At 38.9% G+C, this 15,932-nt stretch overlaps 2 protein-coding genes across 3 annotated transcripts; one reads left to right on the top strand and one right to left on the bottom strand.

Annotated features, from left to right (window-relative positions):
* Nucleotides 1–74: 74 nt before the first annotated feature.
* On the bottom strand, nt 75–8,273 carry smim14 (small integral membrane protein 14). Of its 2 annotated transcripts, none has more exons than XM_061065546.1 (5): nt 8,250–8,273; nt 4,062–4,157; nt 3,294–3,342; nt 2,941–3,095; nt 75–2,024 (listed from the first exon to the last, which is right to left on the bottom strand). In XM_061065546.1, exons 2-5 carry the CDS (start codon nt 4,134–4,136, stop codon nt 1,986–1,988), a joined length of 318 nt encoding a protein of 105 aa, XP_060921529.1. In that variant the 5' UTR covers nt 4,137–4,157; nt 8,250–8,273; the 3' UTR covers nt 75–1,985. The 2 variants fall into 2 exon arrangements, with proteins under 2 accessions (XP_060921529.1, XP_060921522.1); XM_061065539.1 differs by lacking the exon at nt 8,250–8,273 and adding an exon at nt 5,884–6,069.
* Nucleotides 8,267–14,845, top strand: ube2kb (ubiquitin-conjugating enzyme E2Kb (UBC1 homolog, yeast)). The gene is made up of 8 exons (XM_061065437.1): nt 8,267–8,545; nt 9,390–9,483; nt 10,046–10,104; nt 11,317–11,399; nt 11,527–11,626; nt 11,762–11,890; nt 12,501–13,477; nt 13,518–14,845. Exons 1-7 carry the CDS (start codon nt 8,483–8,485, stop codon nt 12,573–12,575), a joined length of 603 nt encoding a protein of 200 aa, XP_060921420.1. The 5' UTR covers nt 8,267–8,482; the 3' UTR covers nt 12,576–13,477; nt 13,518–14,845.
* Nucleotides 14,846–15,932: the final 1,087 nt, after the last annotated feature.

Here is a 15,932-nt window from a genome sequence, read left to right as displayed (position 1 = left end):
ACAAAGCAGGAATGATTGTAGGTGTATGTGTTAACCATCTTTTCCTCAGAGTTCATCAACAAAACACAGCCAGGTAAGTTACACTGTTTTTTTTATTTGTTTTTTTTTTGTTGTTGTAGTAAAAGTGCATAGTTGAAGCCCTTTTTCTCACAGACAGTAACAGTTTCAATCATGGTCTTCTCACTGTTCATCTCAACAATCTAGTATGGCTTCCCCTTAATTCTACACAGCTACTTGTTTCATCTTTTTGTCTCGTCCCTGCCATCTTCAAAGCAAATCTTCTGAGATGTAATAAAAGTATCAGGGGACATGAGTTGATATGGAAATGAAGAGCAGCCATTCAAGACTTTTGGGATGAACTGAGCCCACACGTGTTACAGAGCATGTCCCCTTTCTGAACGTTTAAACAATGCATTTAATAAAGACCCTTCTTTCATTTCTGATGTCACCATGAAGCACGACCAAAGTCCTAGAACAACTTGAATAGAATTGTTTTCATGGTAGGTACATGATTAAGATCCCCAAGTGACTGAAAGCAGAAAACCTACTTTCACGTACTGCAACCCATCGCAAAAAAAGGAATGAAAAACTATTATGATTGTTGGCACAGCTCTTGACTGAGGCGCTAAACAACTGGTCATGGAAAAAAATGACCTTGCACTGTTAACCACAGAAATGAGAAAACATGATACAATAGTACATTTCAGATCCTCCTATCACAACATTAGAATTAAATTACTTCATATATTGCTGTTCATTCACAAGACGTCCTCCACATGAGCAGAGAATCAGTACTACAGAAACACATTGGCACTGGTTTAAACTGCACTTATGTTTGCTCCTTTCCATTCCATTGATGCAACAAATGGCCAAACAGAAGTTGTGAAGTAGAAACCTTGGTTTGCTCCGATGAGTGAAAGATTGCCGTTGTTTAAAGTAAGAAAGGACCAAGCGCTCGTCTCCACTTGAACATCGTTTAGAGAGCTGAGTTTACACCACACACCTTAAAAAAAAAAAAAAAAAAAAGAACCAACATACGACATAAAGGTGCTATTAAAGTATGAATCTAGGCTACTCTTAAGTCAGTTCACAATAATCACTTTCATCATTAAACACAAAACATTACAGTATAAAGAATGATTTCAATAGGAGTAAAACATATGTTTCCTGCACTGAGTATATTTTGTTCCACAATGAAATGAAATCTCTCTGCTGGTTTGAACTGACTATTAAAACATTATGTGGTGCGACATCATTATTGGTGCTGTTTAGAGTCGTATTTAGTTGAAAGAGAGAAACGAGAAACCCACAACCCCTCATTACTCAAAAAGCACACAAACATTATTTTGATCTCCTTAAAGATCTCCCTGCTTCCCCCTCCCTCCTCTCCAAAACCAGGAAACACATTCTTTCATTTCAAGTTTCTGCGGGTCAGTCAGCCCCAAAGCTGGGATCAGGAACTTACTCTGAATAATGCAAAAAAATATCTGATTAAAATGTAGTGAACACCCGGCTGATATATGAACATGCTGACATTACTGGCTAATAATATAATGTCTGGAGAATACAGAGCATGTCCTGTTTTGTTATATTGATTAAAGTTATGTGTTTGGGAAAGAGGTGTTTATATTCTTATTATGTTTTTAAATGACTCATTCTGTATATTTGTCAAAAATGACCAAAACAAAATGAGCACACACACTTGACAAAACTGTTTTTGTGGCAGGTTTTGATACATTAAAAAAAAATCTATTTTGACCTTCAAACCATCAGATTTATGTGTCTGTATTCCACCTCATCAATCCAGCTCGATTTGGGCCCTCATAATAGGAATCATTGACTGATTCACCCCGAAACACCATGAGGAAAAGAAAGAAAAGAAAGAGATATTTGGATAAAGCTGGGCAGGGAGATGGTCACTGGCCACAGTAACGCCGTCACGGTGCAGCTCCAGGTGTCTGAGTGCTCCTAGTCTGGCTCCGCTGCTAATCAACGGGGGGTGCTGGAGGTTCTCTTCTGTCCCTCTGTGAACCAAAGCAAGAAAACTTATAAGTATGAACTTAAATGAAAAGTATTCATGATGCAAGGGTCTAATTTACTGTAAAGATAAAGCTGCAGATCAGAGTGAAAAGAGATAAGATTCAGTTTCTGCTTTTTCATTCTTGAGAAACTTAAGATTTAAAGATATTCACCAAACCTCCTTCAAACAGACAGAAAATGTATAAATTATTCATGTATTTGATCAAACAGCCGCTTCATTTAAACTGAACAGGCTAAACTCATTTGAAATTACACAATTACAATTGTTCTACACATCCAGTGTGAGCTGAATATCAGCATGAAACAAATGGTATGACATTGCAATGTTTCAGCTCAGTAAAGGGATTCAGCAACAGTAAAACCAGAAGTTGCTCAATAACAAACAAACATGGATGACAGCTGCAGGGACAGTGAGGTGATATACTTCATAAGTATTCAGGGTGATATTCTGTACAGGTAAAACATAAGGGGTCGTATCGTTACCGACCTGTGTTTGAAAGCATATCGTGCTGCTATGACCAGTTCACACAGGAGTCTGATACCGGTCACATTTAAAAAGTAATGTGGACACCCACACAAAAACAAAAAAGATCTGAGCAATAAATCAGACTTGTGAATTAAGGCTTGCAGTCTGAACGTAATCTTAGCCACTTACAGAAGGTAATTTGTAATTTAAATACTTTTATTTTGCTAATTTCTGAGAAATCGGAAATAAACAATAACTTCTTCTTCTTTCTTTTGGTAAATACTTTCTAACTTTTAATTCAGGGTAAAGCTCTGATCAGACGGTGACCTGTAAACCTTTTCTTGTGCAGTATCATGCAACATGTGTATATGTATCCATATCTTAACGTTGGCCGTGTTATAGAGGTGGGATGGGGGGGGGGGGTCAATACTGACATTGTGGGGTCCAGTAGGTTTGTCTGTTTGTCTGGAACCTCTGAGACTGGACGGGCGCAGCAGGAAGAGGACCAGAGCCAGAACCATCCATCCCATAACCATCATGGGGAGGGTCAGTTCTCCACCACCGCCGACCGACCCACTAGGACCCGGCACTGAAAAAAAACCAACAACAACAAACCCTAAGCTTCTCAGAAACTGAAGTCAACACTAATAAGAACATGGTGGTACAGCCATGCTTCCACATGATACAGAAACATTCATTATCACATGTTTGATATGAATATCTAGACTATAATCTTAACATTAACATGTTAATAACATTAAAACAGCTGTATAATGGTCATACATACATTCCTGAGGACATTCTGTGTCTGTGCAGTAGGACTGAGAGTGCCTGAGCTGTAAGAGAAATCACAGAAGTAAAGAAACTTTTAGGCCTATTGAAAAAATGTGACATGAACTGAAAGAGGACCTTTAACACCAGACAAACATGTTTCCCCATCACAGCTGATTTTACAGTTGTCAGCAGATTTGGTGCGTATTAACCATCTGAGCGCAGCCTGCTTCTAATCAAGCCCTGTTCATTTCTGACAGTCTTTTTTTAAAGTCTTTAGCCAGTTAGACTACACCCTTTCCTCCTGTAAGCAAATCAGAAATCCCCTGGGGCAGCTACGGCCTCTGAGCCAACTGCAGCTCGCCATGCAAGTTACACCTGTGCACAAACAGCCAATCAAATCACCTGGAAACTAACAAAACAATTACAACATGTTTTCTTTCTTTAACGCCGTTTCTCTGAATAGTCTTGACCTCATATTTGACGTAATACTCCATAAGGATGAGATGCACAACACAATGCAAACCTGGTTGCAATAAAACACACCCCTGCATGGCAGAAGTAATAAGGGCTGAAGACAAACACTGAACAGGAACCAGGATATGGTGGCTCAGTGACAGCTTTTTTTTTTTTTACCTTCCCTGTACCGGGTGGTTTTTAACGCTAATCTCTTCGCTTCTCTCTCAACTTCAGCAGGCGATATTCCTTTTTTTTTTAACTCCATACTTATCATCTGCTCCCTGTTATCATCAAGTATGACAATATACAGTTTTTAATGACTTACCAGGTTGATGAGGCGTCTCATAGCATACTCATGGCTGCAGATGCACTCACAAGGGTCGAAGCCTCCCTCTGCCATGTCTCACCAGATGATGTCCACCTTGGCACAAACAAAAGTTCCTGTAAGGAACTAGGACTAACAAGAACAAGTGAGAGAAACCTAATGCTGTGCCGTATTGTTGTTTCACAGGCGCACACAGATAAGAGGGAGGAGACTGCTAAGTTAAAGAAAGACGGACTCTGCCACGCAATCTAGCTTTTTGTGAACAGCAGAGGCTGGTGAAAATGTCTTCGTTCAAGGTCACCATTAATAAATACATTTTTAGCCTGCAGCAATGTAAAATAGTGAACATTTGAACTTGTGACTTTTTGAAATGTTTTAAAAATGGTCTCTCTCTCTCTCTCTCTATATATATATATATATATATCTTAGCTACACTAGTTAAGCCTTTATTCAAAATAATAATATTCTCCATGTATTTATTCTAGTGCTAACCATGTACTTTCAAAATATTAAGCCTGAAGTTTTCATTTATCTAATACCACTAATATAGACTCCTACATGAACCTTTCAATTCAATTGAAATTTGAATTTCTCCGCGGGGGGCAATTCAAAGGCACATAGAGCAGTCGTATGAAAAGAAAAAAATGAGAAGCAGAAAAACAAAAAGACAAAAAAGTATAAACTAACAATATAAAATATAACATTAAATACAAAATAGATCAAGTAGAACAGAGATACAACAGATGTAAACATAACTATATGACAAATGTTAACAGAACTATATCAAGTCAGTGAATTGGTCCTAAAAACAAGAATTTAACTAATTAGCTGTTGACAACAATTTATAAACATGATACTCCCCAGAGATAGGGTGACGTAAAGCAGAATTTCCTCAAGGAAAAAGGAGACAGACAGGCAGTTTTGCATAAACAAAAACAAGCAAAAATGATGCAAATGATTCTACACTCGTCTTGTCATCTACATGTTATCTAGGTCAATAACATTATACCAAAAAAACAGGTGTTTGGGGAGATATTGATACTCTGTTATCTGATATTTGTTCTATTTATTCAATTGCTTTTGTTTACAGAAACATGAGCAGCAGTTTACATAACAAATCCATATTACTTTAGAGAAAATAGAGTCAGTCATTTTTGAGTGGGGAAATAAACCTCATGTTAAACTGTGTGCATCATGGTTTCTACATTAACAGATAAACATGTGACATGTTGGTTCTGCAATTCAAACACTGGCCTACCACCCACATACATCCTATTACATGTTATTACACTGAAACATCCGACATATCGATCTGATCATAAATCTATACATGCATATATCACAGTGGAAAGTCACACGGTTTTAAGTGACCCACAAAGGATGCATCATACTAGATGTAAGATGCAACGATTGCTCTGCTCGACTGCAAAATGATAGTTTAAGATGGGGGGAAAAAACCTGCCAAATCATGAAAATACAACACTGATACATAAAATCGCAGCATTTCCACTCAGTTACAACCTGTTTTAAGACTATTTATGTGGAAAATATGAAGCCTACATTTTAGATTTTCCACGGATGCCTGAATATTTCTAAAGGGAATAATAAATACAGAGGCCATGTCATCTCGACCCTGCTGAAAACTGAAGCCTGCTGAGTTGTGCACACACATAACACTGAATACTATGCCAACGTTGAACTAGCTTCTTGCTAACCTAGATTTCAAACCGAGAGGAAACTCACAGCTGTTTTTGTCCGCCTGTTAATGGACTTATGATTACAGACAGATGTGACATTAACACGGAAGCGAAACACGACTTACTTTGTTGCTTTATGGATGTAAACACGAAGCCAGGTGTCTCCAAAGGGCATTAGCTGCGCTGCTGTTTCACTGCTGCCCTCCACAAAACCCGTAAATCTGCAGGAATATCAACCTTTTGTCTGTGTTTTGTTTGATACACGTGAGACAGCCGCCTAGCTATTCTTCATGACAGACATCCGGGAGGGCGAGGGGCGTGGCCTACACGCTCAAGGGGCGTTGTCAACGTTTGTTATTGGTGAAACGCTTTGATTGGCGGGCCTTTGAGCCAATCAGGGGACGATAAGACCATTGTGGTCTGGATTGTAAACAAACAGTGGAGCTGCCTATCACCTTTACAGAAGCACAATAACCGAATTGCAACAGCTGTACAGTTGTGTAACCAAATAAACATGTGTGGTATGTAACTGATAACGTTTATACAATTATTGTGCTTAAACAAAGACGTAACCTTTAAATTATAGTCGAGAGGTAGAGGAAAAATCGTACTTTATCTACACTGTAAGAGCTGACTTGCTGTAGCTCCTGATTCAGATATATATTTTTCGCACCATCAAGACATCAATTTCAAACAAAGGATGCACTAGTATCCGTAAATATATCAAATTAATAATAACATCATCTACAGAGTGCACAGAAATAACAATAGGCTAATCATTTTATATAAATATTAAACTAAAGGGGCCCATTCTGCTGCAGTATTTATACTTCAACTTTGACTTTATCTCGGGTGTGAATGGAGGTCTTCAGCTTTCATTCTAATATTGTTACATATCTGTTCTGGATATTTCTTCCACCATTAGTAAAGTCACGCATAATACACGAATACTTACTGAAAGCATATGAATTAAACTGCCTATTTCTTCAATTTCAATAGTCAAAATACTTTAGGAAATACACCTAACAAAACAATAAGAGGTCATGTGTAAGTATCATCATATATTGTGAACTTTATATTTAATTATCTTAATTGTATCTACTCACTTATAAAGACATTCGGTGAGAGATGGAAGCCCAAATAATAAGTTAACATCTTGACCATGAAAGCAGCTTTACTGTGAAAGAAAAGGGATGATATTGAAAGGTTCAATTTAAGTTTGAAGCTCTGAAGAGATGAAGTGTGTGCGCTGCATGTTGTTAAGTGTCAGTTCATATAAGTTAAGTAAAAAGTAAAAGTAGAACCTGGCAGCTACCTTAACACTGGCCAGTTAAAAAAAACAAAAAACTATGAATAGTTCTGTTGTTCCATTATTCACCTTATTAACTTATCATTTAGTATTTAGCCTACTTGCACAAAGCTTAACAACCGTTTCAGAAATACCTTTGTTCCCTTGTCCATCAAAGCCCTCAACAGTACCTAAGCTGTAATGTGTGTGTATGTGTGTGCATGTATGAGGTGGTGTGAGTGTGTGTGAGTGTGTGTGTGTGTGTGAAGATGTGTAGATGTACCTGCACTGTTTATCACCTTTCTTAACTATTACATATTTATGATTTTAGTAATTCACTTGTATGGAATTTAATGATTATTTAACTGACATGTTTTACCGACCAATGAAAGTATTTTGTTATTTTTTGCGACTGCATCAGAGCTCTGTGAAGTCCAAGACAAATTTCCCACTGGGACAATAAAGTTAATCTTAATCTTAGCTCTGTATATATATATATTTATATATATTTATTAGTAGCTCTGTGTATATATATATATATTTATTTCTCGTTTACTGCACATAGTTCTGTTTACATCTGGTCACTACTGCACATAGTTCTGTTTACATCTGGTCACTACTGCACATAGTTCTGTTTACATCTGTTAGTCCGATCACTGTCCACTTATATCTACTCCTTTATATTTTGTATTTTTAAGTTGCATTTAAATTGACACTTTATATTTAGGTTAAAATGTTTATTATATAAATGCTTTTTAACACACTGTTGTTAATTTACTGCTCCGTGTGCCTTTGAATTGAATTGAATTGAATTGAATTTACTGTAAAAGAAAAGGGATGATATTGAAAGGTTCAATTTAAGTTTGAAGCTCTGAAGAGATGAAGTGTGTGCCCTGCATGTTGTTAAGTGTCAGTTCATATAAGTTAAGTAAAAAGTAAAAGTAGAACCTGGCAGCTACCTTAACACTGGCCAGTTAAAAAATAAAAATAAACAACTATGAATTGAGCATTTACAACCAGATCTAAAATGTATGCAAATGGCTGTGCTAGAATTCCGACGTGCTGAGAAATGTCCTGAAGGTGTGTCACAAAAAAAGCACATTAACTCATAGAGCTCATTAATGAAAGTTCCAGTTTGCTCTTGGTGTAGCTGCATTGTGTGTGTGTGTGTGTGTGCGTGTGCTCTGTATGTTCTGGACTCACTGGCTGTGCTCTGGCTGGTGGGCAGGCAGGCAGGCAGGCAGGGGAAGCAGGCAGGCAGGCAGGGGAAGCAGGCAGGCAACACTGAGCTGCCTCTGTGGTGAAGATAAGCGGCGGACGGTGGAAGTGAAAGGACGGCTTCGTGAAATCATCCCTCCACACAGACGGGACTACACAGGGACACAGAGGCCCCGGGTCGAACTTGGAAGGCAGGGATCGTCTCAGCAGACTCAGCCATGGCGAACATCGCGGTCCAAAGAATCAAGCGGGAGTTCAAAGAAGTTGTCAAAAGCGAAGAGGTGTTGTATTGTTTTTTTTTTGTTGTTGTTAAAACTCTTCTCTGTGTTTTCTGCGGGAACTACATTGGCCGTCACGACACAGACTAAATTTACCTCTGCTAACGTCAGGTCTTTACAGTCCTTGTGTTGCAGTACAGGTCAGGCCTTAACAGGAGAACTTCAGCTAGCTTTAAAACCCCCCCACCCCTCCTCCCCAAACCTGTTCTGTTATGTCAGGTGGGTGTGTTCAGGAAACACCGGGGATTCCGCTGTCTCCACTTTACAGGCCCAAATGTTTTTAACACACAAGAACGCAATACTTCTGCGTTATTGTCAACTACAATTAACCGACCACGTATGGGGTTGTTGTACAATCCTCATCCATCTGTTTTGCAGCGGAAATGAGTTCCTGACGATTTGTAAAGCAGCTTTGAAACGTCATGTATCGTCCTCGGCTACCATTAGCCTAGCATCAAGCTGTGTTGTTATGCTTCAGCGTACGTCACCGAATCACATGTTTTAAACCTTAATTCATTGTAATGTCAATGTTTTTTTAAAATCTGTAAATATCTTAGCCCTTTAAGGTCAGTATTTTGTGATCTTACCACCGTTTTCAAGCTGTTTTTTTTTATTATGGGGTTTCTGTTGCTAAGGTAACCTCATGAAGAGCTCTGAAAACATGGTGTTAATGTTTCTGTGGAAGGAAAAATGTCAGTCTGGGTCTGTTTGTTTTTAAAAGTGTGGCTTGATACTTGAAAGAGAGACATGTCCAGACACAGTGTGTGTGTGGGTGTGTGTGTGTGTGTGTGTGTGTGTGTCAGGGTGGTTATTTACAGCGTCCCTCTCATTTTGTCCCATCTCACAGACAAGTAAAAACCAGATAAAAGTCGACATGGTGGATGAGAACTTCACAGAACTGAGGGGGGAGATAGCAGGTCCTCCAGATACACCATATGAAGGTACTGACCAGCAGTTTTGTTTTTGTTTTTTACTTATTTTTTATTTAGTACACAGATAAAACATTCATTTACACTTGTCCATTTTCTCATGAAATCCATTTTACATGTCATTTTACCAAACAACTACACATCCATATCCATACACGTACACACACACCCTTTCCTTCATACCTACATTAGATAGACGTAGACTTACTTGCACACATATGGCAGCCTTCACATCGTTTTTAAATCCTGTTTCCTCGACTTCTGCAAACATATAGGTAAATTGCTATACAATAGATAAGTGCATTTAAAGTAAAATAAATCAATCAATTAAATTAGGCTGAGGTGACTAGAGCCCAGGCATTACCTGCATCACTGGGGCCCATATTACATCAAATCCATTTGTTTTCAGCTGTAATCTGGCTGTGATCTTTTTTTTTCCATGATGAAAACATTTTTTTTAATCTTTGTCTCCACTGAGTTATCAACAGCTGCATTTTAACCACATGACAATTACATATGCTTCAAAAAAGTTTTCTGATGCCTAAATACTGGTTTGTTTGTTTTCATCTGCAAGGTGGCAAATATCAGCTTGAAATAAAAATCCCAGAAACCTATCCTTTTAACCCGCCAAAGGTATGTGCCTCAGTGTTACACATCAGTTTCTTATTTGTATGTTTTATGCCTTTCCTTACTTGCATGCTGTGATTCTGGTTAGCACTACGGTTTTGGGTAGAACCTGATGATGTGGGGATTTTGAGACAGATACTGAAACCAAACCAGGCCAAAAAAAAAAAAAAAAACAGATTAGTGATATTACGATCAGTATTGTCCCTTGTGTGCAGGAACAAAAATGGATCTATAAACATTGATTGTGCAATAATCTTTTTTTACCCATTGGACTTTGCAAAAGTTGACAAGTGAGAGTATTTAACAGAGGCTTGGTTTACACGTGTCATCGTCAGCATCGTGTCTGAATACTATATTCTGTTACAAAAAGTTCAATACCATCCATACCAAACTATTTAAACCCGTACCAGTGTATAAGCAGTAGACTGGTATAGAGCCCAACTAAACCACAGAGACATGTCAGTCAGGCTTTAGCTTAGCAGTGAATATATTCTGGGTTTGATGATTCCCTGCTGTATGCAATGGAGAATTTATAAAGATGAATGATGCTGTCACAATCTGTGAGCTAAAACAAGTCCAGCACTGACAATACAAAGGGTAAACTGTCTTTTTGCCCATGTCTTTGATTCAAGTGTACCAATGGAAAAGGTGAATTCAACAGAGTGCAGGCAGCCAGAAAATAACTTTGTTTTCCCCAAACTGATGATGTACAGCGAGTCAGTACAAAAATAAGCGATCGAGAGAGCAACAAAAAAAGTTCAGGAATCAAAAAGACGCCATGCACACAGACAAATAAGAAACCCTGGATACAGTCAGACTCGTAGGGAGATGAATCCTGATGTAAACGTTACAAGGACATGAGTCACATACGACCATCTATCTGTTTAACCTTATAGTGAGAAGTGTATTAAAAACCAGATGAGAAATAGAAAGGCTTTTCTTATTTTGACTTTGACTACAGAGGTGAACACATGATATATAAATATCAGGCATTTTAGTTTATGGCTCTGTAATACTGCACAGAGTTCATGTCACAGTGACAACTTTCACTTTTGAACCCGTATAAAAATCTGAGATGGTTTACAGCCTTGTGTTATCTTAATTATTATTTTTTTTTTTATCATACTGCCTTCTACATATAAAAGTCTAACCCACACTTGCCTCCCATTTCTCTGTAACCATGCCCTTGTTTGTCCCTCTGACTCCGTGCTTTCTTAGGTGCGTTTCATCACTAAGATCTGGCATCCTAATATCAGTTCTGTGACAGGAGCGATCTGTCTGGACATTTTAAAAGACCAGTGGTGAGTGAAATGTTCCTGACCTTCGGTCCTCACATTGTTCTTGCGTGTCCCTCCCTACACGGGGCGTCAAACTCGAGTGAAAACACCCTTTTCTGCTCCACCTTTTAAACCTCGCTTCCCCCCACAGGGCGGCTGCTATGACCCTCCGGACGGTGCTGTTGTCTCTACAGGCTCTCCTTGCTGCAGCAGAACCAGATGATCCACAGGATGCTGTCGTAGCAAACCAGGTGAGAAGTTTGTTGTAGTCTTTCTTTTAAACAAAGGAACTTTTGGAGTTATTAAACTTCTTAAAATGTGTTTTCTTTCCTCATTTGTGGTCAGTATTGGCAGTATGTCTCTTTTTTTCCTCTTTGCACCCTCAGTACAAGCAGAACCCAGAAATGTTCAAACAGACTGCGCGGCTGTGGTCTCACGTGTACGCAGGCGCTCCTGTATCCAGTCCAGACTACACTCGCAAAATAGACAAACTCTGTGCCATGGGCTTTGATAAGGTCAGAGACATTTTCTGTTTTGTTGTACTTTGATGTTGAACATGGCTGCATGATGTCTGACGACAGAGTGGGGATGTTTGTTTGTTTGTTTGATGGAAGAGCTAAAACAGCTGATTGCTCAAAAAAACAATACGAGGGCAACACTTTAGTTAGTCAATGAATTGTTTGTTGCTGTCATAATAAATTCACCTGATAGAAAAATACCAGATTCTCTGATTCCAACTTCTGAAATGATAATATTTTCAGTTTTTCTTCATTTTCTGGGATTGTAAACTGAATGTCTTTGAGGCTGTTTTTAATCAGACATTTAGACCTCAGACTCTAGCGACCAGTGATTGGCAGTGTGTGTTTCCCAAATTCAATTAGAAGTTATAATGGAAAGAGTCACAGATAGTTAGTTTTCTGACAGCATGCTTGCCAGAATGTGCTTGGAACCATTTAAAAAAAATAATAATTGGTGAAAGTATTTATTTCTGTGGTGTTTAGGGTTTATCATTTTGTGTTCATTATATTGTACTCATTTCTTAAAATCAATTGTAGCGCTTTAGCTTGATTTTAAACTTGCAATCCAATATTTTTTTAACTCCTTTCCCCTCTCTCTCTCTCTCAGAATGCAGTAATAGCAGCCTTGTCTTCAAAATCCTGGGATGTGGAAACAGCGACAGAGCTGCTGCTCAGCAACTGAATCCCAGCCAGGTGTGAGGATCCTTCATCATAGCATCAGCTCCCCTCGACACCATCCACACCATTGCCTTTTTGTTACGCAGACAAACCCACTCCCCCCCCCTCCCGATTCACCACAGCAGTCTGAGCCTTCTTCTCGAAACAAGTTTGTTTTGCTACAAACTCAAAAACACCGACAGCCCTACAATCTTCAAATAAGCAGCACACCACTCTGTTGCCTGTCTGACCCCATCTGTCCATTAAGAGTCTTTCTCTGCTACTAACTCAAACTGTGTAAAACTTCACCACAAACTCTCAGTCATGCATCTTGTCTTCCATTCCTCTTCAATCATACTTGCTCTGAAGTGTTTTCTCCCTTATCTCTGAAATGTCTGTTTCTCAATAACGCAGAGAATCGGATAACTGCCACTGCCTGTTGGGTTTTCCAGGGTAAAAATGTAAAGGGGCGTCCTGAATACTGGCCTCACATCCAATCACTATTTACTCCCCTCAACAACCAGTTAGATCTGTTATGGACATCAAATACTTGTACGGTCTTGCTGGACTTTATTGACGCGCCTAGAGCAGTGTGTTAGCTCCTGATCAGTTATTAGTCGATGTTTCAGTCCACAGCAGAGGGGTGGTGGTGGATTTAAAGAATCAGAGATCACACATCCTCTTAACAGCTGCGCACATGCACAGAAGGAAAAAGTTATCTGTAAATAGATGCGTGTACATTTGAAAATACAACGGGGATATACTTCTTTTTTTCTTACATTGCATTGTAAAACAAAAGTTATTTTAAATATAAACTATGCCTAGTTTACAAGTAAGACGGAGAAATATCTTTAAATGCGTTTGTGAACCCAGGAGAAATCGCTCCAAATTAAATCTTTTTTCTTTTTGATGCTTTGGTGAAAAGGGGTGGTGGGGGTGGGGGGTTCAGTCCCTAACAACACAGGAGGTGACAGCTAGCTAAGAGGGTCACCACACGCTACCTTTTCTGCTACACCACAATCCAACCTTTTTCTCGTGTCTTTTGTGTCGTCCTTGCATGTTCTACGCTGCCTTTGTTGTATTTGGCCAAATGATGTGGTGATGGGGCGTCTGCTAGATTTAACGTTCCCCCCTTCGGCTCGTGGAGCCCGCAGGACTCTTCTGTGAACCTGTGGAAAGAAAGAGACTCCAGGAATCCTCCGCTTTAAAGCACACCCAGTTTGGCTTCATACTCGTGGGGAACCAAAGCCTTTTTCTGTCGATTTAACGAGCCGTGTTTGCTGGAAAACGTTCTCCTCCGCTCTGCACAGGAGATAACCGACCTCAAGGAAGAAATAAGTGATTCTGAATGCCATTGATTTTTTTTTTGTGATGCTGTGGTTTTGTTTTTAACTCATTTTCAGAACAATCGCTTTCATCCATGTGCGCGCTATTTTCAGCCGCAGATTAAGGATCTGCTGTCCCTCATAATCCTGATGTCGATTATTTAAAAAGTGGGGGCTTCATCACAGACTACTGATCCGATCCAGCAGATCTCAATCAAACCTTTGGCCATATAAAGAGGTGTGTAGGTGATGCCCTATATATCCAGACATGCTTTACTACACAGCCAAAAAAAGATCAATGTGATGCTTGATGAGTTAAAAAAAAAAAAAAAAAAAGGGGCTGGAACTCCTCTGTTGGTCTTTGAAGCCGATAGCAGGCCTCGCTCATTTTGATCTGAGGTACATGGACTGTATAGAAACGCTCTGCATATGGAGAAGTGGGGTTTGGATTCATCCTAACACATGGCCTTTTTTTTTTATTTTTGAAACTCTCTTCCTTTTGCTTTGCCCTCATTACAGTTACTACACAGAGAACGTGCACCTTCTCCACTGGTGGTGAACTGTTTCCAGCCAAAGCCCCAAACCCCCCCCCCCAGACAAAGCTCATAGTTAGGGGTCCACAGTCTCCTTTACTTGTAAATAGTCGGGTTCTTAAAGAACCGTCTCTTTATCACTAGAGCGCACCATTGATGGCTGGATCTATATTTTGTAATAAAAAGAAAGGACAAAAAAAGGAAGAGAAGCCCCCTCCTCCCCGTCTTCCTGGTGTTCTATGTACAATATTGCACGACGACGAAGCATAAAAACAAGGGGCTGTTGCATCTCGGTTTCTCCATTTGGATTGAGACTTTTTTTTTTTTTCTCTTTTGTTTCCTTGGAAGCAAGCATCAGCAGTATAAAAAAAAAGCATGGTTATTTATTGTGACAGTGTCATGTTTCTTTGATTAAAAAAAGTGGAAAATTAAGTCGACCAGAGGTGTCGTTTTTCTTTTTTTTTCTCAAACTGCACTTGATCAAGAAAAATGCACTGCATCGTAACATCTAAAATCATTTTATTTTTCTGGAAAAAAAAAAAAAGAAGTTAAATATGATCAAGAGAAAAGGCAAACTTTTTAACAAAATCAAAAATAATTCATCAATAGAAACCTGAAAGTTTTCCAGTCTCGATTTTTAAAAGCAGACTACGGCCAACCAAAACAAGTACAAAAAATATATATGGTAGAACAAAAACCTGAACATCTACTTCTGTAACAATATATCGTCTAAGCTTTCCAAGGTGAAGATCGGTCTCACACTTCGCCAGTGCTCAACTGGATTTCAGAGTCCCTGACCAGTAAGGAGACTGGATGGTGTCCAGAATAATGTGACGGGAAAAGGAAATAAAAATACTCCAATCACTCGCAGTTCAGGATTCAGATATCACAGAGTTTCTACCTGGCCTTTTAATGTTATTACAAAGCTAACGTACTAAACTTCAGGTGCCAGTATATATTTCATAGATGCACAAATCTTACACTTTGTTTTTCCTTTATTTGATCTATCTGCTGCAACTTTTAATGATCCTGGATATTCAGAAAGGTTTAACTGCAAGGTAGCATAGCATATGGGTATTTACAAATAAATGTGTGACAAAAAAGAAAAGAAAAGAGTGAGAGACACAAGGAGGAAGAGGTCAGGACACGTACAGTAGGATTTTTTCCCAGGGAATTTAATAAGCAACAATCATTACCAGATTAAAACGTTTGTAAAATGTCCATCCTGTTTTTTGTTTTTCTTAAAAATGGCTCCACAAAAGAAGCAAAGAGCAACGAACACAAAGGAAAAAAAATAACATGTTTTTTTTTTTTAAGTAAGACCTACATACAATGAGCTTCAAATCAAGACTAAGGTATTTAAAACCTTCTAGGATATCAGTGGTGTGTGTTTGTTATGTGTGTGTACGTGTGTGTGTGTGTTTTAAGAAAGGTCCATAACGTGTCCAGGAAAGCTTTAAAGGTCGGAGAGAGCATGTGAGCACGGTCGGGAAGGTACGAGGAAGTGTCTGGCCCATTTCATCT

Source organism: Labrus mixtus, chromosome 2 (assembly GCF_963584025.1).
Source record: "Labrus mixtus chromosome 2, fLabMix1.1, whole genome shotgun sequence".
Lineage (NCBI taxonomy): Eukaryota > Metazoa > Chordata > Actinopteri > Labriformes > Labridae > Labrus > Labrus mixtus.
The sequence above is the reverse complement of the archived record's forward strand: the minus strand, read 5'-3'. Positions and strand labels throughout refer to the sequence as shown.

Coding starts and splice junctions, on each gene's coding strand:
- smim14 (XM_061065546.1), bottom strand. CDS start 4,136: ATGGCAGAGGGAGGCTTCGACCCTTGTGAGTGCATCTGCAGCCATGAG. Junction 3,096..3,293: donor CACAGAATGTCCTCAGGAAT/GTATGTATGACC, acceptor GTTTTTTTTCAG/TGCCGGGTCCTAGTGGGTCG. Junction 2,025..2,940: donor AACCTACTGGACCCCACAAT/GTCAGTATTGAC, acceptor TTTGGTTCACAG/AGGGACAGAAGAGAACCTCC.
- ube2kb (XM_061065437.1), top strand. CDS start 8,483: ATGGCGAACATCGCGGTCCAAAGAATCAAGCGGGAGTTCAAAGAAGTT. Junction 9,484..10,045: donor TCCAGATACACCATATGAAG/GTACTGACCAGC, acceptor TTCATCTGCAAG/GTGGCAAATATCAGCTTGAA. Junction 10,105..11,316: donor ATCCTTTTAACCCGCCAAAG/GTATGTGCCTCA, acceptor GTGCTTTCTTAG/GTGCGTTTCATCACTAAGAT.